General features: G+C 43.8%; 2 protein-coding genes and 1 pseudogene across 2 annotated transcripts; all 3 read left to right on the forward strand.

Moving 5' to 3' along the window:
* Positions 1 to 5,139: 5,139 nt before the first annotated feature.
* On the forward strand, positions 5,140 to 13,848 carry LOC143809286 (immunoglobulin lambda-1 light chain-like). Its single transcript, XM_077292387.1, has 4 exons — positions 5,140 to 5,352; positions 11,123 to 11,251; positions 12,428 to 12,781; positions 13,374 to 13,848. The coding sequence occupies exons 2-4, from the start codon at positions 11,203 to 11,205 to the stop codon at positions 13,700 to 13,702; spliced, it is 732 nt and encodes a 243-aa protein (XP_077148502.1). The 5' UTR covers positions 5,140 to 5,352; positions 11,123 to 11,202; the 3' UTR covers positions 13,703 to 13,848.
* On the forward strand, positions 8,510 to 9,230 carry LOC143809285 (NADH dehydrogenase [ubiquinone] 1 alpha subcomplex assembly factor 4 pseudogene; annotated as a pseudogene).
* A 4,067-nt stretch (positions 13,849 to 17,915) lies between the features above and the next one.
* On the forward strand, positions 17,916 to 21,201 carry LOC143809287 (endonuclease domain-containing 1 protein-like). Its single transcript, XM_077292388.1, has 2 exons — positions 17,916 to 18,269; positions 20,582 to 21,201. Exons 1-2 carry the CDS (start codon positions 17,976 to 17,978, stop codon positions 21,143 to 21,145), a joined length of 858 nt encoding a protein of 285 aa, XP_077148503.1. The 5' UTR covers positions 17,916 to 17,975; the 3' UTR covers positions 21,146 to 21,201.
* Positions 21,202 to 21,995: the final 794 nt, after the last annotated feature.

Consider the following 21,995-nt stretch of genomic DNA (forward strand, 5'->3'; position numbering starts at 1 on the left):
ATTGTGCTGAGTGAGAAACGAGATCAAGCGATAGGAGAATTCCAGTAGGGGTCGTGCTGTAAGACCGGAGCAACACCCTACTGAGGCGCACTACCGGTGGCCGGAACGCCAAGGGAGTATTATAACATTCAGCTTCAAGCAATACTCTAAACAGCGGCAGGACAGTCAGTCTAAGGCGGGCTGTCTAACACATATCACCTATGAAGTCTTGGGAGGCAATTGCGGGAGAGGGGCGTCTCTAGGGTCCCGGAAGAACTCCAGGCCTACCCGACAAACGGGTGCCGTTCTAACTGTAACATCGGGAAGGGACGGACGATTAGAAGAACATCATTTAATCGAGTTGTGAGGGAACTTAAGAAACAGACACAACGGTTGTGGGGTACTTTCCGTAAGCACAGCAGGGAAGGACTACAACACATAGCGCTAAGAAGGAAGGCACCGATTTCCACCTGTGAAGTGAACTCTGGAAGTGCCATTGGACCGGCCGGACTTGCGCAGCCTGGTGAACCGTATTCTGGACTGAGGACTCAGAGATCTCCAGTAAAGAGGTAAAGAGACTGCAACTTGGTGTCCTCGTTATTTACCGCGACCTGCACCCCACAACCGCACCGTTACAACACCAACATCCACACCTATCATTCACTGTGCGCCCCACGGCAGGGTCACGGACCGGGGCCTAGCCGCCGTGACAACCCCCAGAAGCAGAGACTCGTAGGCCCGGTACCGGGTACCCCTCGGCCCTGCGGCGGTGGGGGCGCTACATGAATATTCTTTTTTTTACACTATAACATTGCCCCGGGGGGGCATCATGTTATAGTGTAAGATCGCTGATCTGACACTTTGCTGTGCACTGTGTCAGATCAGCGATCTGACTTACAGTGCTGCAGGCTTACCAGTGCCTGCTCTGAGCAGGCGCTTGGTAAGCCACCTCCCTGCAGGACCCGGATGCAGCCCCGCGGCCATTTTGGATCCGGGGCCTGCAGGGAGGAGGAGGTAAGAGACCCTCGGAGCAACGCTATCACATCGCGTTGCTCCAGGGGTCTCAGTGAAGCACGCAGGGAGCCCCCTCTATGCGCGATGCTGCGCGATGCTGCACGATGCTTCCTTATACCGCCGGAACACTGCGATCATGTTTGATCGCAGTGTGCCGGGGGTTAATGTGCCGGGGCGGTCCGTGACCGCTTCTGGCACATAGTGCCGGATGTCAGCTGCGATAGTCAGCTGACACCCGGCCGCGCTCCCCCCGAGAGAGCGGCCGATCGCATATGACATACTATCCCGTCGGTGGTCATATGGGCCCACCCCACCTCGGCGGGATAGTACGTCATATGTCAGAAAAGGGTTAATATGCTTGGATACAGCACTCTGTGAACAGCCAGCTTCTTTAGCAATGACCTTTTGTGGCTTACTCTCCTTGTGGAGTGTGTCAATGACTGCCTTCTGGACATCTGTCAAGTCAGCAATCTTCCCCCATGATTGTGGAGCCTACTGAAACACACTAAGGGACATTTTTAAACGCTTAGGAAGCCTTTCCAGGTGTTTTTTTATTAATCACGGTATTCTGATTTACTGAGATAATGACTTTTGGGCTTTCATTGGCTGTAAGCCATAATCATCAACATTAACAGAAATAAACACTTGAAATAGATCACTCTGATTGTAATGACTCTATATAATATATGAGTTTCACTTTTTGTATTGAAGCACTTCTATGCAGGGAACTTCCCTGTAATAGATGCCGTCTTGATGGAGCAGATTTTGCTATATTTCCTCTATATAACGCTTAGAATTGATAGTGTCTTTCATATGTGAGCTGTGCTTGCCACTGCCAATAATGCAGCCCGGACCATCAGAGATGCAGAACTGTGCGCTGGATGCTCCTTCTCCTCCTGAGTTTGCATCACGTGGCTTCCTTGGTTTCATAAAGAGTTTCAGATTTTGTTTCCTCCAGCCTCATAACAGTTTTCCATTTTTTCTCCATCCATTATAAAAGGAAGACGGCAGCGTTTATGGATTGTGCTGATATCCTGCTTCCTCTTTGCATGATGGAGTTTTTAATGGAACCTGACAGCATGTATGGGATATCGGCTGTATGATTTCAGCCAAATATTGACTCTTTTCAGAGAAAAACATACTTAAAAGGCCTCCAGGAACCGAGCTGCCCGGGAGACTAGTCAGAAAGGAGGGTCCCTATCATCTTCTCCCCACCCACTCCCCTTGAGTGACAGGTCTCTCTGGGTGTATATATAGGAAAATGCCTTTCAGTCACTGTCAGTGGTCCGGGAGAAGCTGCCGCGGACTCTCCACTATTCACCAGTGCGGCTCGGTCCCCAGCTGCATTTCAAGTTGTTTTTTTTAAGTGCCGCAGTGTTTCATAGTGAACCATACCGGGCTGATATCATGCAGCCAGTGTCTGATACATGTTACCCATGGATTGGGCAGAATGTAGCAGCGGTCAGGTTCCTTTTTCCATTTGTGGATTGCCCAGCCAACTGTGTGCACAGACAATGATTTCTGGAAGTATTCCTGAGCCCGTGCAGTGATTTCCATGACTGGTATTAATGCAGCTTCGCCTGATGGCCCGGAAATCACGAGCATCCAATATTCAAGGATTTCTCCAGATTTTCTGAATCTTGTGAATAATGTTCTGTACTTGGAGGATATTCAAAGTCTTTACCATTTTACATTGAGGAACATTTTTCTGAAATGAGTGAACAGTTTACACAGCTTGGTGACCTCTGACCATCTTTGCTTCGGAGAGACTCTGCCTCTCTGATGTGCTCTTTTATACACAGTCATGTGAGGTAGCTGACAATTAACCCTCTGGCTGTTTTTCATTAGTACCACTGAGTTTTCCAGACTTCTGTTAACCCTGTCCCAACTGTTCGGAGATGTGTCGCCGCCGTCCGTTTCTAAATTAGTTAATTTTTTCACAACGAATGTAAAAATGTCCAACGTTCCACTTGTGATCTGTCCTGTGTTCTGCATTTAACACAGCGTGCAACCTTTATTGCAATCGGGGTTGTATGAGGTGTATGACGATACCTTATATATTTCATTATATGAGACTAGCTATTGAACCCGTTCTACGCCCGGGTGGCGAGCATTTATATTGGAATATGGTCTCCATCCTGGTATGTGCTGCTCCTATCCTGTCATATGCTGCTCCATCCTGTGCCCCCATCCTGTCATGTGCTGCTCCACCGTGTCATGTGCTGCTCCATCCTGCGCCCCCATCCTGTCATGTGCTGCTCCACCGTGTCATGTGCTGCTCCATCCTGCATCCCCATCCTGTCATGTGCTGCTCCACCGTGTCATGTGCTGCTCCATCCTCATCCCCATCCTGTCATGTGCTCCCATCCTGCGCCCCCATCCTATCACGTGCTGCTCCATCCTGCGCCCCCATCAGTGCGGGCGGCTGTGCTGAGTGCGGGCGGCTGTGCTGAGTGCGGGCGGCTGTATGTGACGTGGCTGTGCTGGGTGCAGGCGGCTGTGCTGGGTGCGGCAGCTGTGGACGGCTGTGCTGGGTGCGGTGGCTGTGCTGGGTGCAGCGGCTGTGCTGGGTGCAGCGGCTGTGCGTGGCTGTAGGCGGCTGTGCGTGGCTGTGGGAGGCTGTGCTGGGTGCGGCGGCTGTGCGTGGCTGTGGGCGGCTGTGCTGGGTGCGGCGGCTGTGCTGGGTGCGGTGGCTGTGCTGGGTGCGGCGGCTGTCCGTGGCTGTCCGTGGCTGTAGGCGGCTGTGCTGGGTGCGGAGGCTGTGCATGGCTGTGGCGGCTGTGCGTGGCTGTGCTGGGTGCGGCGGCTGTGCTGGGTGCGGCGGATGTGCTGGGTGCGGCGGCTGTGCTGGGTGCGGCGGCTGTGGGTGGCTGTGCTGGGTGCAGCGGTTGTGCGTGGCTGTGGGCGGCTGTGCTGGGTGCGGCGGCTGTGGGCGGCTGTGGGCGGCTGTGCTGGGTGCGGCGGCTGTGCTGGGTGCGGCGGCTGTCCGTGGCTGTGGGCGGCTGTGCGTGGCTGTGGGAGGCTGTGCGTGGCTGTAGGCGGCTGTGCGTGGCTGTGCATGGCTGTGCTGGGTGCGGCGGATGTGCTGGGTGCGGCGGCTGTGCTGGGTGCGGCGGCTGTGGGTGGCTGTGCTGGGTGCGGCGGCTGTGCGTGGCTGTGGGCTGTGCGTGGCTGTGGGCGGCTGTGCTGGGTGCGGCGGCTGTGGTCGGCTGTGCTGGGTGCGGCGGCTGTGCATGGCTATGGGTGGCTGTACGTGGCTGTGGGCGGCTGTGCTGGGTGCGGCGGCTGTGCGTGGCTGTGGTCGGCTGTGCTGGGTGCGGCTGTGGGCGGCTGTGCGTGGCTGTGGGCGGCTGTGCTGGGTGCGGCGGCTGTGGTCGGCTGTGCTGGGTGCGGCGGCTGTGCGTGGCTGTGGGCGGCTGTGCTGGGTGCGGCGGCTGTGCGTGGCTGTGGTTGGCTGTGCTGGGTGCGGCGGCTGTGCGTGGCTATGGGTGGCTGTGCGTGGCTGTGGGCAGCTGTGCTGGGTGCGGCGGCTGTGCGTGGCTGTGGGCGCCTGTGCGTGGCTGTGGGCGGCTATGGTCGGCTGTGCTGGGTGCGGCGGCTGTGCGTTGCTGTGGGTGGCTGTGCTGGGCGCGGCGGCTGTGCTGGGTGCGGCCATTTTCTTGGTCCTGCTCCCGGAGTCGGCGCCTGCGCAGTCCGCGCTTTCCGGCGCCATTTTCTTGAAGACACTGCAATGTGTCTTCAAGAAAATGGCGCCGGAAAGCGCGGACTGCGCAGGCGCCGATTCCGGGAGCAGGGGGACAGTCACGGCCCGGAAGCGCGTCGGTGGAACGGGTCAGGTAAGTATACTCACCCTCCGCCTCCTGGCTCGTCCCTGCTTGTCCGGTGGAGATCGCGGTGTGCGTTCAGCGCTTACGCATACCGCGATCTCCTGGGAGCGTCGCTCTGTGCGGTCCAGACTGCGCCGGCGCTTGCGCTTGCGCAGTCTATAGAGGCTTCGGACAGAGTGACGCTCCCAGCGTTATATTATAGATCCTATTTAGCAGCCGCGTCCCTCTGTTATTACGGCACATATATGATATTATACGGCATTTTCTTACATTCGGGAGATGTCAGAGCGATATTATAGTGAAGCAGTTAACCCTTAGATGACAGTTGGAGCTTTGGCAGAAAATAACCTATTTTGCTCTTATTCTTGTTGTTTTCATCTTCTGCATATAAATATCCCATCATAAGAAGAAAACAAGTAACTGTCGTGTGACCGCAGCTGCAGACATGGCCCCTTCCTCCTGCCGGGCTGCATGGGAAAGAGGCATTTGTCTACCAAGGACGTGGCCCTGACACATCAATGTGAAGGCTCAGGTGAGTAGTAACCAACCCCTACACTGACGCACCGCTCTCACCATCAGTGGCACACGGATACGATTAGATACATGGCTGAGCAGAGAGTATCACAGAGGAGAGGATTAGATACACGGCTCAGCAGACAGTATCACACAGGATAGGATAAGACACATGGCTCAGCAGACAGTATCACTCTGGATAGGAATAGATACAAAGCTCAACAGACAATATCACACAGGATAGGATTAGATACACATCTCAGCAGGTGGAATTATACAGGATAAGATTAGATACATGGCTCAGCAGACAGTATCACACAGGATAGGATGAGATACACATCTCAGCAGACAGTATCACACAGGATGGGATTAGATACACAACTCAGCAGACAGTATCACACAGGATGGGATTAGATACACAACCCAGCAGCCGGTATCACACAGGATAGGATTAGATACATGGCTCAGCAGACAGTATCACACAGGATAGGATTAGATACACATCTCAGCAGCCAGTATCACTCCGGATGGGATTAGAATCATAGAATCATAGAAAGGTAGAGTTGGAAGGGACCTCTATGGACGGAGAGCTCACCACCTCTCGTGGCAGCCTGTTCCACTCATTGATCACCCTCACTGTTAAAAAGTGTTTTCTAATATCTAATCTGTGTCTCCTCCCATTCAGTGTCATCCCATTGCTTCTAGTCTTTCCTTGTGCAAATGAGAATAAATATGATCCTTCTACAATGTAACAGCCCTTGAGATATTTGCAGACAGCTATTAAGTCTCCTCTCAGTCTTCTTTTTTGCAAGCTAAACATTCCCAAATCCTGTAGCTGTTCCTCATAGGACATGGTTTGCAGACCGGTCACAATTCTGGTCGCTCTTCTCTGAACTTGCTCCAGTTTGTTGATGTCTTTTTTTAAAATGTGGTGCCCAAAACTGGACACAGTATTCCAGGTGAGGTCTAACCATAGAGGAGTAGAGGGCAATAATGACTTCACGTGATCTAGACTGTATGCTTCTGTTAATACATACCAGAATTGTATTTGCCCTTTTTGCTGCTGCATCACACTGTTGACTTATGTTCAGTTTATGATCTATTAGTATACCCAAGTCTTTTTCACATGTGCTGTTGCTTAGCCCTATTCCTCCCATTCTGTATATGCTTTTTTAAATTTTTATTGCCCAGATGTAGTACTTTGCATTTTTCCTTGTTAAAAACCATTTTGTTAGTTGCTGCCCACTGCTCCAGTTTATTTATATTTTTTTGAATCCTCTCTCTCTTCTCTAGTATTAGCTATCCCTCCTAGCTTTGTGTCATCAGGAAATTTAATCAGTGTACCCTCAATTCCTTCATCTAAATCATTGATAAAGATGTTGAACAATACAGGGCCCAGGACAGAACCCTGTGGTACCCCACTTGAGACATTCTTCCAACTGGATGTGCAGCCATTTACAACCACTCTTTGGGCCCGATCACTAAGCCAGTTATGAATCCACCTAACAATTGCCTTGTCCATTCCATACTTGGTCATTTTTTCAATAGGGATTGTGTGAGATACTTTGTCAAATGCTTTGCTGAAGTCAAGATATATTATATCTACAGCATTTCCCTGATCCACCCAGTCAGTGATTCTGTCATAGAAGGAAATTAAGTTAGTCTGACATGACTTATTAGTTACAAACCCATGCTGACTCTGGTTAATCACTTCATTCTTATCCAGGTACTTACATACATGTTGTTTAATAATTTGTTCAAAGATCTTTCCTGGTATGGAAGTCAGACTCACCGGCCTATAGTTCCCTGGGTCCACCTTCTTCTCCTTTTTGAAAATAGGAACAACATTTGCTCTTCTCCAGTCCTCTGGGACTTCTCCTGTTCTCCAAGAATTTTCAAAGATTATGGAGAGTGATAGAAACTTGATTCCAGCTCACCCAGTTGCTCCATGTTCATCCACCTGGGGCTCAGACACCAGCCTCAAAATAGAAAAAAATGGAGTCCGCCTCAACAGGACTGGATTTTCCTTTTCTTTTTATTTTTCAAAAGAAAATATAGTGCATACATAAGAAAAATTTGCATGGTTGACATGACCCAGTTGACGTGTTTAGACTGCACAAGGCAGTCTTATATTTTCTTTCGAAAAAGAAAAAGAAAAAGAAAAGAAAATTTCAGTCCTGTTGAGCCAGACTCCATTTTTTTCTATTTTCCATTATGGAGAGTAGTTCAAAAATTTCTTCTGCTATCTCCTTCAGTACTCTGGGTGTAATTCATCTGGACCTGGAGATTTGAATTAATTTATGTTAGCTAAGTGTTTCCTCACTATCTTTCTGTTTATAGATATCCTGGATTCTTCTATTCCCTTAATAGGACAGTGAAAATCAGTTGATGTTAAATTTCTTTTCTGAGAGAAAACAGATGCAAAATGGAATTTAAAAGTTTGGCCTTCTCAACATCCATTCTTACCATTTCATCATTTTCATCATGTAAAAATCCTATAGCATCTTTGACTTTTCTTTTACTTTTGACATATCCCCAAAATCATTTTTTATTGCTTTTGACGTCTCTTGCAAGCCTTAACTTAATTCATTGTCAGCTGTAACTAATCTAATTTATGCCCTGCAGGTTCTGCAGACAGCATTATATTCTTCTTTAGATATGCCTCCCTCTTTCCACTTGATAAACATTTCTTTCTTCCTTTTTAGCATGTGTTTAAGTTCTGTGTTATTCCATTCTGGTTTCCTTAAATGCTTCATATTCTTCCCTCTTTTTGGAATTGTTAATGATTGTGCTTTGAGAATCTAATTTTTCAAGACTTCCTATCCTACCTGGACATTTTTGTCCTTAAGGATAGCCAGCCATTGGATCCCTCCAATTCTCTTTCTGAGTCCCTTAAAATTTGCCTTTCTGAAATCTAATCTTCCTCCTCTAGTTATCCAAAATTCTAAAATAGCATGGTCGCTATCTCCTAGGGTCCCAGCCACTCTTACCTCCTCAACCATTGCCTCCCTGTTCATAACGATTAGATCCAAGGTAGCAGATCCCCTTGTTTTCTCCCCTACCTTTTGGAAGATAAAATTGTCATTAAACTATAATTCAGAATGATTCAGCCGGCGCCAGTGCGCTGCTGTGTGTGTGCACGGTGTGTGGCATGCGGCGCTCGGGTCTTTGCAGACATGGGAGGAAACCTCGTCTGCGCATTCAGGAACTTCAATGTGGAAAGTCGGGCACACTGACTGCTCGCCAAGGACAAGCCCAGCGTGGCGCCCAAGCACCCGGGCACTGAGGAGGCCACACAGACTGCCGTCTCTAATCACCCTGACTTTCAGGATAAAACTTACAAAAAAGATGATCAGCTTTTATCACGGTTGAAAGATGTATATGTTGACTCCACAGATCCGTCTCCCCAGGTAAAAGCTGAAGTTCCCTTACCTAAGCAAGAGGATTTGAGACTTCCAAAGCATATGATGAGGAATGAGACTTTTGGAATCTCATTGGACAACATTCCCAAGGGAAAGATTTCTATTGTTGAGGCACTGACTATTTTAAGCAATCACAAAAATTCTCCCACTACATGGACTGCAGAGAAAATAGCTGGAGATTACAGTCTAGACATAAAGGACACCAAAGGCATGTTGGACTTTTTCATACCTTTTGAAGTAAAGATCGCATCAAAGGATGAGGAGAAAATTGCTAAAGAGTAGGACTGCTAGACTCAATCTATTGAGCACTGGGGTTGAATTTATGATCTTTAATTCAAGTTCTGAAAATTTGTATTTTAAAGTAAATATATGTTGTAATCTGTCTGATCAGTACTGGCAAGTCAGAATGTCTTAAAAGAAAGATGACATCCAATATACAATGCAATAACAGAGTTATCAGCATTCTTCCATGTATATGACATAGTCAGGACATAGTCAGGAAGTTATTTGTACAGAGACTTATCACCACATTTTGGAAGATTTAATTTAACTTCACGTGAAATGTTTATGCAGTTTTGATTTCATACAATGGAGACAAAATATAGTTTGAGAAAGATAAAATTCTCAGCAAGAGAAGATAAGAATTTGCTTGACCTGTTTTACCTGAGAGAGATTCCCAACAAATGTCTGGATAGTTGAAATCTGCCATGACAACTATGTCATATTTTTTGGAGAACTTGGCCATTTGATGCATACAGAGTTCATCCATGTCTTCAGCTTGCACAGGCGGCCTGTAGTAAATGCCTACAATGGTGTCCTTTCCATTGTTCTGTCCTTGTATTCTTACCCAAACAGTTTCCACAGAACTCCCAGTCTCTGAAGCTTCAATCTCTGTGCAGATATACGCTTTTCTAACATACAATGCAACACCTCCTCGTTTACCAAGTCTGTTTCTTGCAAATAAGTTGTATCCTTCTAGCCTTGTATTCCAATCATGTGTATCGTCCCACCAAGTTTCAGTGATTCCAATGACATCATATTTTCCTGCGTTAGTAGTTCCAATTCTCCTTGTTTGTTGCCATGCTTTGTGCATTCGTATAGAAACATTTTAGTTTGTGGTTGGTTTCTCTTCCTCCAATATTTTTATTATTTAGACTTTTTTGTCTTTGTTCTTCTTTTCCACTTCTAATAGCAGAGTTCTCCATAGTAGTTGTCAGGTGTATGGCTTTTTCTGGCCTTTTGCTTCCTTCCCACAATGTTCTAGTTTAAAGATCTCCTGATGAGCGTAGCAAGGCGACTTCCGAATACATGTTTTCCAGTCTTCGTAAGGTGCACCCCATCTCTAGCAAGCAGTCCATCGTATAGGTGGATTTGATACACAGCTCAGGAGGCAGTATCACACAAGATAGAATTAGATACACGGCTCAGCAGACAGTATCACACAGGATAGGATTAGATACACATCTCAGCAGACCGTATCACACAGGCTAGATACACAGCTCAGCAGAGAGTATCACACAAGATAGGATTAGATACACAGCTCAGCAGAGAGTATCACACAAGATAGGATTAAATACACAGCACAGCAGAAAGTATCACACAAGATAGGATTAGATACACAGCACAGCAGAGAGTATCACACAGGATAAGATTAGAAACACAGCTCAGTAGACAGTATCACACCGGATAGGATTAGATACACCGCTCAGCAAACAGTATCATATAGGATAGGATTAGATACACCGCTCAGCAGACAGTATCATATAGGATACGATTAGATACACAGCTCAGCAGACAGTATCACACAGGATGAGATTAGATACACGGCTCAGCAGACAGTATCACACAGGATAGGATTAGATACACAGCTCAGCAGACAGTATCACACAGGATAGGATTAGATACATGGCTCAGCAGACAGTATCACACAAGATAGAATTAGATAGTCAGCTCAGCAGATAGTATCACACAGGATGGGATTAGATACAGCAGACAGTATCACACATGAAAGGCTTAGATACACAGCTCAGCAGACAGTATCACACATTGTTTACTTTCTGTTTTCTAGTTTTACGTCTTCATTATTTCCCAGGGGTGTGAAGTTTTTTTTCTACCAGACTGGTGTCTGTGTTCCTGTTCTGTGGCTCGGGGACCAGTCATAGTCCACAGCACCCTACCTGCTTTCCCTGCAGGATCTCATAGCCCAAGTGTGTGCATTGGGTGAATGGGGCCAACTAGATCCTGATACTTTCTATGAGCCTCATTAAATATGGCAGATTAAATCTGAATTCATGCTGTTATTCTCTGGAATCAGCTGACGTGATGTCCAGATCTCCTCTATGATCACTACTTATATTGCTTTTATAGGTTTTCTTAAATCTACACTCCATATTTACATATCTGCCCTAGAAAATTAACTAGGAAGCTACTCCATCCAGCCCCTGATCATGAGGTCGGCTGCCGTAACCTTTCTCCTGTTGTGTCTATTCTTATCTGGTAAGTATTAAACAGTAGTAATAAGTGCTCTCTAATATTAATGAAATGACTGCTGATCCTGCTCTCTAATATTAAGGAAATGACTCTGCTGACCCTGCTCTCTAATATTAATGAGAAGACTCTGCTGACCCTGCTCTCTAATATTAATGAGATGACTCTGCTGATCCTGCTCTCTAATATTAAGGAAATGACTCTGCTGACCCTGCTCTCTAATATTAATGCGATGACTGCTGACCATGTTCTCTAATATTAATGAGATGACTCTGCTGACCTTGTTCTCTAATATTAATGAGATGACTCTGCTGACATTACTCGCTAATATAATGAGACAACTCTGCTGACCCTGCTCTGTAATTTTAATTTGGATAACTATGCTGACCCTGCTCTCTAATATGAATGAGAAGACTCTGCTGACTTTGTTCTCTAATATTAATGAGATGACTCTGCTGACTTGGTTCTCTAATATTAATGAGATTATTCTGCTGACCCTGCTCTCTAATATTAAAGATTTGACTCTGCTGACCCTGCTTTCTAATATTAATGAGATGACTCTGCTGACCCTGTTCTATAATATTAATGAGATTACTCTGTTGACCCTGCTCTCTAAAATGAATGAGATGACTCTGCTGACCTTACCCTCTAATACTAATTAGATGACTCTGCTGACCCTGCTCTCTAATATGTGATGACTCTGCTGACCTTGCTCTCTAATAATAATGAGATGATTTTGCTGACCTTGCTGTCTAATATTAATGAGATGACTCTGCTGACCCTGCTTTCTAATATTAATGAGATGACTCTACTGATCCTGCTCTCATATTAATTAGATGACTCTGCTGACTCTGATCTCTAATATGAATGAGATGACTGCTTACCCTGCTCTCTATTATTAATGAGATGACTCTGCTCACCCTGCTCTTTAATATTAATGAGATGACTCTGCTGACCCTGCCCTCCATTGATACTGAGGTGATGCTGCTGACCTTGCCCTCTAATGACTATGAGATGATTCTGTTGACAATTACGTTAATGATAATGAGATGACTCCGTTGACTTTGCCTTGGTCTATGCAGTAAAATATTTCAATTTTTTTCAAATGATATATATTCCTTTCAATGTTATAATAATGATTGCAATTACATTATTTCTATTACTGTTCTTAATTGTAATTTGAAGGCTCGACACAGATCGAGGTTCACCAGTACAAGCAAGTCTCTGTGTCTGAAGGCACCACGGCAGAATTGGGATGTCTAGTAGATGGCGGAGATATTCAGGATTTCAGTATTCAATGGTTTAAGCAATTGCCAAATACTGCACCATTATTTTTACTTTTTCATAAAAATGACTCGAGCATCCATTGGTCTGATGCATCTCCAGGACACTATCAGCCAATCAGGAACAACAGCCACACCCATTTCTTGCATGTCACAAATGTCACGGTGCAGGACAGTGCCTTGTACTGGTGCCTACTTACAAGGAATGGTTCCTATCCAGTGTGGGGAGATGGAACACAGCTCAGTGTATACGGTGGTAAGTCTTAATGATTTCTAAAAGTATCATACATTATAGACTTAGATATGAAGCGATGGCCTGGGGACCACCACGGTGCAGGAAGACTATCGTACACAAGATGGGGTGCAAACAACAAAGGGTAGATTTATTGGAAGGCAAGGAATGAAGTGGATGAGGAAGATGCAAACAGGGGTATGCAATGGCAAAAGATAATTTACAAGAATTATATTCTTTAGCTTGTCCATAAAATAGCACGGTGCTCCAACTGTTACAGACTCAATATATGTCACACAAGTAAATGCAAACAATAAACAAAGAATGATGCTACTCAACGTATAACCTCCCTGGCCTTTACTAAGCAGGCCACACGGCTGCCGTGTTCTGTCTGTTGAAGCCTACACTAGGCCCTGACATGTGCACAAAACTGGAACAAACTCATAGTGATGTTGAGGACTCAGATCCAGTCACGGGGGCCCCCATCAGTCTAGTACGGTGGTGCGCACCAACTCAGCAATGCAGTATCACACACGATAAGGTTAGATACACCATCTACCAGATGTGCTGTTCTTTATGGATATTCACTTACAAAATATATTCTGATTTATTGCAGGTAAAGCTGTTCAGGTCCCGACTGTTTCTCTCTTCAGTAGTCGCCACTCTGTGGATGACCCCGGATATCTCTATGCTGTCTGTTTGGCCACTGGTTTTTATCCTTCAGTAATACAGATTACATGGAAGTTTGACGGTGACCTATCCCCAGAAAACATTATTACAGGACCCTTTTTAGAAGAAGAGGACAATGTCTACACTATACTCAGTATCCTAGAGCTCTCCAAACAAAACATAGTAAACCTCTCATCAGTTTCTTGTGAAGTACGTCATGATTCCTCAAGGACTCTTATCAACAAGGATCTCCAACACTGTTACAAAGGGGTATAGAATAATAAAATAGGGATAATATCATGAAGAACAAGCTATGCTACACATCTGACTTTGATTTTTTACCTTGATTATTCTCCGATATGACTAAAATCAGCCTTTGCATTAATTACTAAGTTTAATAACTTATAACAGAGCACTGGATACATACACTCACTGGCCACTTTATTAGGTACACCTGTCCAACTTCTTGTTAACACTTAATTTCTAATCAGCCAATCACATGGCGGCAACTCAGTGCATTTAGGCATGTAGACATGGTCAAGACAATCTCCTGCAGTTCAAACCGAGCATCAGTATGGGGAAGAAAGGTGATTTGAGTGCCTTTGAACGTGACATGGTTGTTGGTGCCAGAAGGGCTGGTCTGAGTATTTCAGAAACTGCTGATCTACTGGGATTTTCACGCACAACCATCTCTAGGGTTTACAGAGAATGGTCCGAAAAAGAAAAAAAATCCAGTGAGCGGCAGTTCTGTGGGCGGAAATGCCTTGTTGATGCCAGAGGTCAGAGGAGAATGGGCAGACTGGTTCGAGCTGATAGAAAGGCAACAGTGACTCAAATCGCCACCCGTTACAACCAAGGTAGGCCTAAGAGCATCTCTGAACGCACAGTGCGTCGAACTTTGAGGCAGATGGGCTACAGCAGCAGAAGACCACACCGGGTACCACTCCTTTCAGCTAAGAACAGGAAACTGAGGCTACAATTTGCACAAGCTCATCGAAATTGGACAGTAGAAGATTGGAAAAACGTTGCTTGGTCTGATGAGTCTCGATTTCTGCTGCGACATTCGGATGGTAGGGTCAGAATTTGGCGTAAACAACATGAAAGCATGGATCCATCCTGCCTTGTATCAACGGTTCAGGGATGTGCAGCCGACAAATCTGCGGCAACTGTGTGATGCCATCATGTCAATATGGACCAAAATCTCTGAGGAATGCTTCCAGCACCTTGTTGAATCTATGCCACGAAGAATTGAGGCAGTTCTGAAGGCAAAAGGGGGTCCAACCCGTTACTAGCATGGTGTACCTAATAAAGTGGCCAGTGAGTGTACATTGGCTTGTAAAATACAACATACGTTTAGGGTATGTCAATGGGATCCACCATGACCCCTAACAATAAAGCTACATTAAAATAAAGTTTTCTTACCTTTATAAGGTGAATTGATTTTTTCCTTCTACATTTGGGTGACAGGAGCAGACCAACACTTCCTCCTGGTCTATTATCCAATCTTGGGGTATGAGAGAAGTGTAGTCCACTATAAGAAAGAGCAGCAGCGGTGGAGTCTGACTGCTGGATCCAGGTTTCAGTACGAGCCAAGAGGTTAAGAGAATTAGAAAGGAAAAAGTCATGGATGAAGGAGAGTTTCTTACACACTGAGCAAGAATTCCAAAGGGCACAATTGAAAGAGACAGAAGGCATGCAGGCATTATTAATAAGCTTAGAGGGGTTTCTGAGTGTAGCAATTGGGGGGTTTCACTTGCTATAACATGGGGTGCCAGGATTGGGAGAGATATCTCCTGTGACTAGGAGAAGGAGGATAGAAAGAGTGAGCAGATGGTTAAGTGATTTGTGAGAGCATCTCTTGTGTTGGATGGTGGGATTGAATGGATCTGTGCAATTTAGCAATGTGAAAAGAGCATGAGTGCTGTACATAGGAGAGGAGAGGAGTGAGGGGCCAATATGAATGAAGTGTAAAGAGTTAGTGCAAGTTCGGTGGATGTGAGTGAATGCAGCAGCCAGGATATAAATTATACAAATGCATATGATTAATATTTGGTGTAGTCCAAATGTACTGAGAGTAGGTTTGTTTAAGTGTCTTACCTGTCTCCTGCCCTGTCTAACTGCCATGGTATAACTGCCGGAACTTTGATAAAATGTACTTAGATTAAATGTGCATAAATGCTAACCCCTGCATAAATGCCTCCCTAGGCTATGTCTCAATATATAGGATAGTTCTAAGATCTCTCACAATATTACCTCGTTAGCAATCAATCAAACTAAGTTGAGGCAGCAGGACACAATAAATGTAGTGAACAGAAAAACAAGTGTCGAGGCCTACATGGATCATAAACCACTTTTTAAAAAGTTACTTGACCTCACAGCATTAGGGGACAAGCAGAGTAAGTTGAAATAGCTATATATCATAACATAAGCTTGCTAAGATGGCTAGCAGTGGCTGGATACATTCAGGATTCAGTTGCAATAGATTGAATGAGTTAAATACCTGTATGAAGATAATAGAGATGATTGTTAGGTTGTGCCATGGTATAACTGCCGGTACTTTGATAAAATGTACTTAGATTAAATGTGCATAAATGCTAACCACTGCATATTTTCTATATCTCCACTTGTGAAAAGTTTTGATTTTTAATGTAATGCTCCTGGGCCCCAGTGCAAAAAATGTAGCAATGCCCTCAATCTACCATGTTCTATTGATAATACTTCAGTCTTATCATGTCGCAAAGGGACTTTGTATGCCCTCAGACAAGTGTAACTCCTTTCTATGCACCCTTACAGCTACCCCCTATGATTATCAATTTATATATATATTTTTTTGTTTAATATTTTTTAACAGAAAATTATTTACATGGTCCAGTAAACACAGTAAATTAAAGGTACTGCTATGGGTCCTACTATAACCCCTCAATGAACCACCAGCTTTGTATAGAACTTAGAACAATAAGATATTGTTTAATTGAATGAAAAGCATACTAGTGAAGATATCTTAGTTAATTATGGACTACTGCACCGTAGATGTAGACGATAAAGCTCACTATGAGGACTTCTCCCTAATCTTTCGACACATATTTTCTTTATTTAATACCATTTCATGGTTATTACCAGTCATATAAAAGTATGATAATTTGAACAAACTGCTCATGGTGCAACCATTATTGTATTGATGATTGTGCAAGATTTCAAGGTCTGTAAAGCTAAATTTTAACTTACAAATATATTTTATTTCATTATGCCACAGGAATGGAAAATGAATTGTATATAACAATTTGGATGCACATTGCATGTTACATATTCTATAAGGAAATATGAAGGTCCAATAGTCAAAGACAGAGATGTAACTATGCCTTCTTTTACTCGGGGCAAGAGTCAGTTGGCTGCCCTAGCCCGCTATCTAAATTCCCTGGCTAAGGATACTGTCATGTAGTGACAAGTGACTGTGGGCACTTACCCAATCCCTTGAACTAGGAGTGCCCTAGTCTATCCCTGTACCCTGGATTACCTCGGATGGTGGAAACGTCAAGGTTTCATACCTTACTATGCTCCTAACTTAACTCTTATCTGATCTCTTCCCCACACAGGAAGGTGAGAAGCTAAAGTGTATAGGAAAACACTAACCAAACAGATGAGTATACAGGGATTAAAGAAAACTACTATCATACAAATACTCTCAAAAAATAACAGAGTGGGAAACAGAGGATGTATAGGAAAGGATATGTGACAGGATAAGGGTAAATAAGGATAAGGGCAAATGTGAGAGGATAAGAGTAACACACAAACCAACTCCAGTCAGCAAACTAAAAAAAACGCTCCAACTGCAAACTCCAAACACTGAACTTTCTCCTTCACCACCAAACCAGGAATTAAAACTATCACTGGCAACCCATAAGTGCTAGTGATGATCATATATACCAGAGAGGAGTGGCCAACACCAAACAGCTGAGACAATTTAGGATGGAGAGCTCCAGGAGATCGACTGAATTGAATAACCTCTGCAATGACAGAGCAAGGAAAAACCTGCACTGTTTGATAGGCTGGTGAAGCAGTTGTAATAAGTGCAGAAGTTCGTGTAACCAGATCTTCTGGCCCCTTTCTGTCACAGCATCCTCATGACAGAAACATTGCATATTAGCCTTCTTTCTTTGAACACAGCACTTTAACCCCCAGCTACAACTCTGGGTGGAAGTCAATTGTAGCTGAAAGTGCAAAATTATACACTCAAAAACCCTAGTGTGACAAAGCAAATTAAAAGTGATGCTGAAGAAGAACTTCATAAGCCTATTACTACTTTGCAAGCAATATTTTGAAGCCTATTTTTATACAGTAACTTTATGCAGAATGATGAGAATGCCCCAGGTGTCCACACATTACCGACCTTCAAGAGTCCAATTTTACTCAGCTGATTGTAGTTCCAATAATATACTATATGGAATATATAACATACATTCACCTTAGCTGTGTGAATCATTACAAGATTTTGTTCTGAAGGCTCAAGCACAAGGCTTTGTAGATTCACAGAGCACTGTGTTCTACCAGCATGGATTTCCGTTTCTTTGTAGTGTTGGCCCTGACTCATGCAGTCTTGGCCAAAGTAAGTCCAAGTTTCAGCGACTGTCGTGGCCAGTTCTATGCTAGCACACCCCCTGTAGGGTTTGATAGCTTATCCAGTTCCCTTACGCCAATCTGCCAGATGTATGAGACCTACAACAATCCTTTTTTTGCATCACTCTATCACAAAGGAAACAGATATGGTTTATATTCAGCCTATGTTCTAGACACACGACCTGGGGATACGACAGGAGCTGATCAGACATTCCGATTGGAACCACAGGTAAGAGGAGCTTAGTATATAACACATAAATAATGAGCTTTTGGCAACTAAATAGTATACTGCATTTGACAAGTAGAGATGTATTAGTGGCTGCATCATAAACTTTAGGTACCGCTAGGGCGCTAGGGGTACTATGAACTATATGCTCTCTCTTAAATCTACACTTTAAGAGACAAGAAAATGTACATCAATTTTGGTTATTATAATGGACACAGGTATAAATCATGAATTGATTTATATGATTTTTGTTGAAATGTACTTTTTAAAAGATAAAAAAAATATATAAATATATAAAATTTGGGTACTGCTGTGGGCACGAATATCATGCCTGTGTTCTTATGCCTTAAACATTCACTAAACATTAAGACATATTCAACACAATATACTCTTAATCATCTCAAGCAGCAGGTGATATGAGATGAATGACCACGATCAATTTAATTAAAAAGGTACAGAAATATTTATAGTAATATTCGTCTTATCTTAGATTTTCTTTTATAGCATTCTTTACTTGCTAGGTTTGATGGTAATTTACATCTTCATAGTATACTGTAGGTTTTCAGAACATGGGGGCTTTATATATATATATATATATGTATATATATATATATATATATACAGTTATATGAAAAAGTTTGGGCACCCCTATTAATCTTAAGCTTAATGTTTTCTAAAAAATTTTTTTTTGCAACAGCTATTTCAGTTTCATACATCTAATAACTGTTGGACACAGTAATGTTTCTGCCTTGAAATGAGGTTTATTGTACTAACAGAAAATGTGCAATCTGCATTCAAACAAAATTTGACAGGTGCATAAGTATGGGCACCTCACCAGAAAAGTGACATTAATATTTAGTAGATCCTCCTTTTGCAAAAATTACAGCCTCTAGTCGCTTCCTGTAGCTTTTAATGAGTTCCTGGATCCTGGATGAAGGTATTTTTGACCATTTCTCTTTACAAAACAATTCCAGTTCAGTTAAGTTTGATGGTCGCCAAGCATGGACAGCACTCTTCAAATGATCCCACAGATGTTCAATGATATTCAGGTCTGGGGACTGGGATGGCCACTCCAGAACAGTGTAATTGTTCCTCTGCATGAATGCCTGAGTAGATTTGGAGCGGTGTTTTGGATCATTGTCTTGCTGAAAGATCCATCCCCTGCGTAACTTCAACTTTGTCACTGAATCATGAACATTGTTGTCAAGAATCTGCTGATACTGATAGGAATCCATGTGTCCCTCAACTTTAACAAGATGCCTGGTGCCGGCATTGGCCACACAGCCCCAAAGCATGATTGAACCTCCACCAAATTTTACTGTGGGTAGCTGTGGGTACTGTTTGTGGCGTGCTTGCAGAAATGGCTTCTTTCGCATCACTCTCCCATACAGCTTCTCCTTGTGCAAAGTGCATTGTATAGTTGACCGATGCACAGTGACACCATCTGCAGCAAGTTGATGCTGCAGATCTCTGGAGGTGGTCTGAGGATTGTCCTTGACTGATCTCACCATTCTTCTCTGCCTTTCTGATGTTTTTCTTGGCCTGCCACTTCTGGCCTTAACAAGAACTGTACCTGTGTTCTTCCATTTCCTTACTATGTTCCTCACAGTGGAAATTGACAGGTTAAATCTCTGAGACAGATTTTTGTATCCTTCCCCTGAACAACTATGTTGAGTAATCTTTGTTTTCAGATCATTTAAAAGTTGTTTTGATGAGCCCATGATGCCACTCTTCAGAGGAGATTCAAACAGGAGAACAACTTGTAAGTGGCCACTTTAAGTAGCTTTTCTCATGATTGCATACACCTGGCTATGAAGTTCAAAGCTCAATGAGGTTACAAAACCAAAAAAAGTGCTTTAGTAATTCAGTAAAAAGTAGGTAGGAGTATTTAAAACAAGAAAATGATAAGGGTGCCCATACTTATGCACCTGTCAAATTTTGTTTGAATGCAGATTGCACATTTTCTGTTAGTACAATAAACCTCATTTCAAGGCAGAAACATTACTGTGTCCAACAGTTATTAGATATATGAAACTGAAATAGCTGTTGCAAAAAAAACAAAATTTTTATAAAACATTAAGCTTAAGATTAATAGGGGTGCCCAAACTTTTTCATATAACTGTATATATATATATATATATATATATATATATATATATACATAGAATACATGAATCAGTTATGAAAAAGAGACAAGAATATACAGAGTGTGAAAGAAACCACTATATGTTGCAACTGTTCTCTATCTTGACGCAATAGGAGAAATGTAATGTTTAGAAATCACTGGATATTCTGCTCCTATTTTCCTATTTCAGTTGGTGGACACCAGACTTCCCGAAGAAATGACTCTCCAGCCTGCAACAGAAACAGCAATCCGAAATATTGGTCTTTCAGGTAGCCCAGCTGACCTCATTAAGCAAACTCAAGCCATCAACTCTGACTATACAGGAAGCAACTACCACAAGGGCCACCTTAACCCAAATGCTGACCATCCTGATGGAGCAGGACAGAAAGCTACCTACACCCTCACCAACGTGGCCCCCATGTATGGAGCCTTGAACAGTGGAGCTTGGAGAAACAATGAAATGAAAGTGAGAAGCATTGCCGCTACTTGCGGAAAGATGTTCGTCATTACCGGAGTTGTACCAGGCAACAACTGGATTTCGGTCAGTGGGGTGCAAAGAATCAATATTCCTAGCCACGTGTGGAGCGCCTTCTGCTGCCTGAACAACAACAATCAGCCAATCAGAGCTGAAGGATCATTGGCACCAAATAATGCCAACACAGTCCAGTCTGGTCTCAGCATTGCCAGCCTTCAAAGTCAACTAAAATCCCTGTTGGGAGTTACTGTCACACTGTTCAGCAATAATTGTAGTTAAAGTGGGCAACAAAGGGTTAATAAATAATGTGATATATGCTGCAATATTGTATCTGTTTAATTATTGACTGATGATTATATGCAGAGTTGGACTGGAGTGTCTGGGACCCACCAGGGGAATGGACTCTCGGTGCCCACCCTACAACTATATGCAAATATCTGTCATTATAGCAGAGCATCAGCTGTAAAACACAGGCGGCTGCTGCACGTCTACTGTGTGCCCCCATAACTGGGATGTATAATCACGATAGTTTACATTAATGGGGTTCTTGGTTAAAACAAGTTATCACCGATCCATGGGCTCAACAGGATAGGTGATCGCTTAGGTCCAACCATTAGAAACTGCACCGATCGGAAGAATGGGGAAGTTTTATCCCTGACAGGACACTTTTATCCCTATTTTAAAATGCAGCGGCAGTTGGGATGTCTGACCGCAGCTCCATTTATTCTCTTTGGGGCTTACAGAAAAAAATAAGTGCAGCCACAGAGTGAATGAATGGATCAGTGATCTAGTTGGACATGCCACTACAGTCTAATGGGGATAAAAAGTTCCACATATTGCTGAATGGGTCCAAGCAGTCAGACCCCCCCCCACTAATCAATATGTTATCACTTATCCTGTGGAGAGGTGATTACTTTTTTCCACAGGATACCCCCTGTAAGTGCATCTCCGCCGCTGTGTACAAAGCATTAAAACTCTAATGGAAGTAAAGAATCTTCTCCTAATTAATATCAGAGAGAACAAATGACCGCCATATACAACACAATCCACTATACCAAGACCAATATTACCACATACAGGAAGAAATACCACCACACCATGACCAGACCACATAGTGACCAAATAATAC

Source organism: Ranitomeya variabilis, chromosome 2, assembly GCF_051348905.1.
Source record: "Ranitomeya variabilis isolate aRanVar5 chromosome 2, aRanVar5.hap1, whole genome shotgun sequence".
Taxonomy (NCBI): Eukaryota; Metazoa; Chordata; class Amphibia; order Anura; family Dendrobatidae; genus Ranitomeya; species Ranitomeya variabilis.

Coding starts and splice junctions, on each gene's coding strand:
- LOC143809286 (XM_077292387.1), top strand. CDS start 11,203: ATGAGGTCGGCTGCCGTAACCTTTCTCCTGTTGTGTCTATTCTTATCT. Junction 11,252..12,427: donor GTTGTGTCTATTCTTATCTG/GTAAGTATTAAA, acceptor TGTAATTTGAAG/GCTCGACACAGATCGAGGTT. Junction 12,782..13,373: donor ACAGCTCAGTGTATACGGTG/GTAAGTCTTAAT, acceptor GATTTATTGCAG/GTAAAGCTGTTCAGGTCCCG.
- LOC143809287 (XM_077292388.1), top strand. CDS start 17,976: ATGGATTTCCGTTTCTTTGTAGTGTTGGCCCTGACTCATGCAGTCTTG. Junction 18,270..20,581: donor CATTCCGATTGGAACCACAG/GTAAGAGGAGCT, acceptor TTCCTATTTCAG/TTGGTGGACACCAGACTTCC.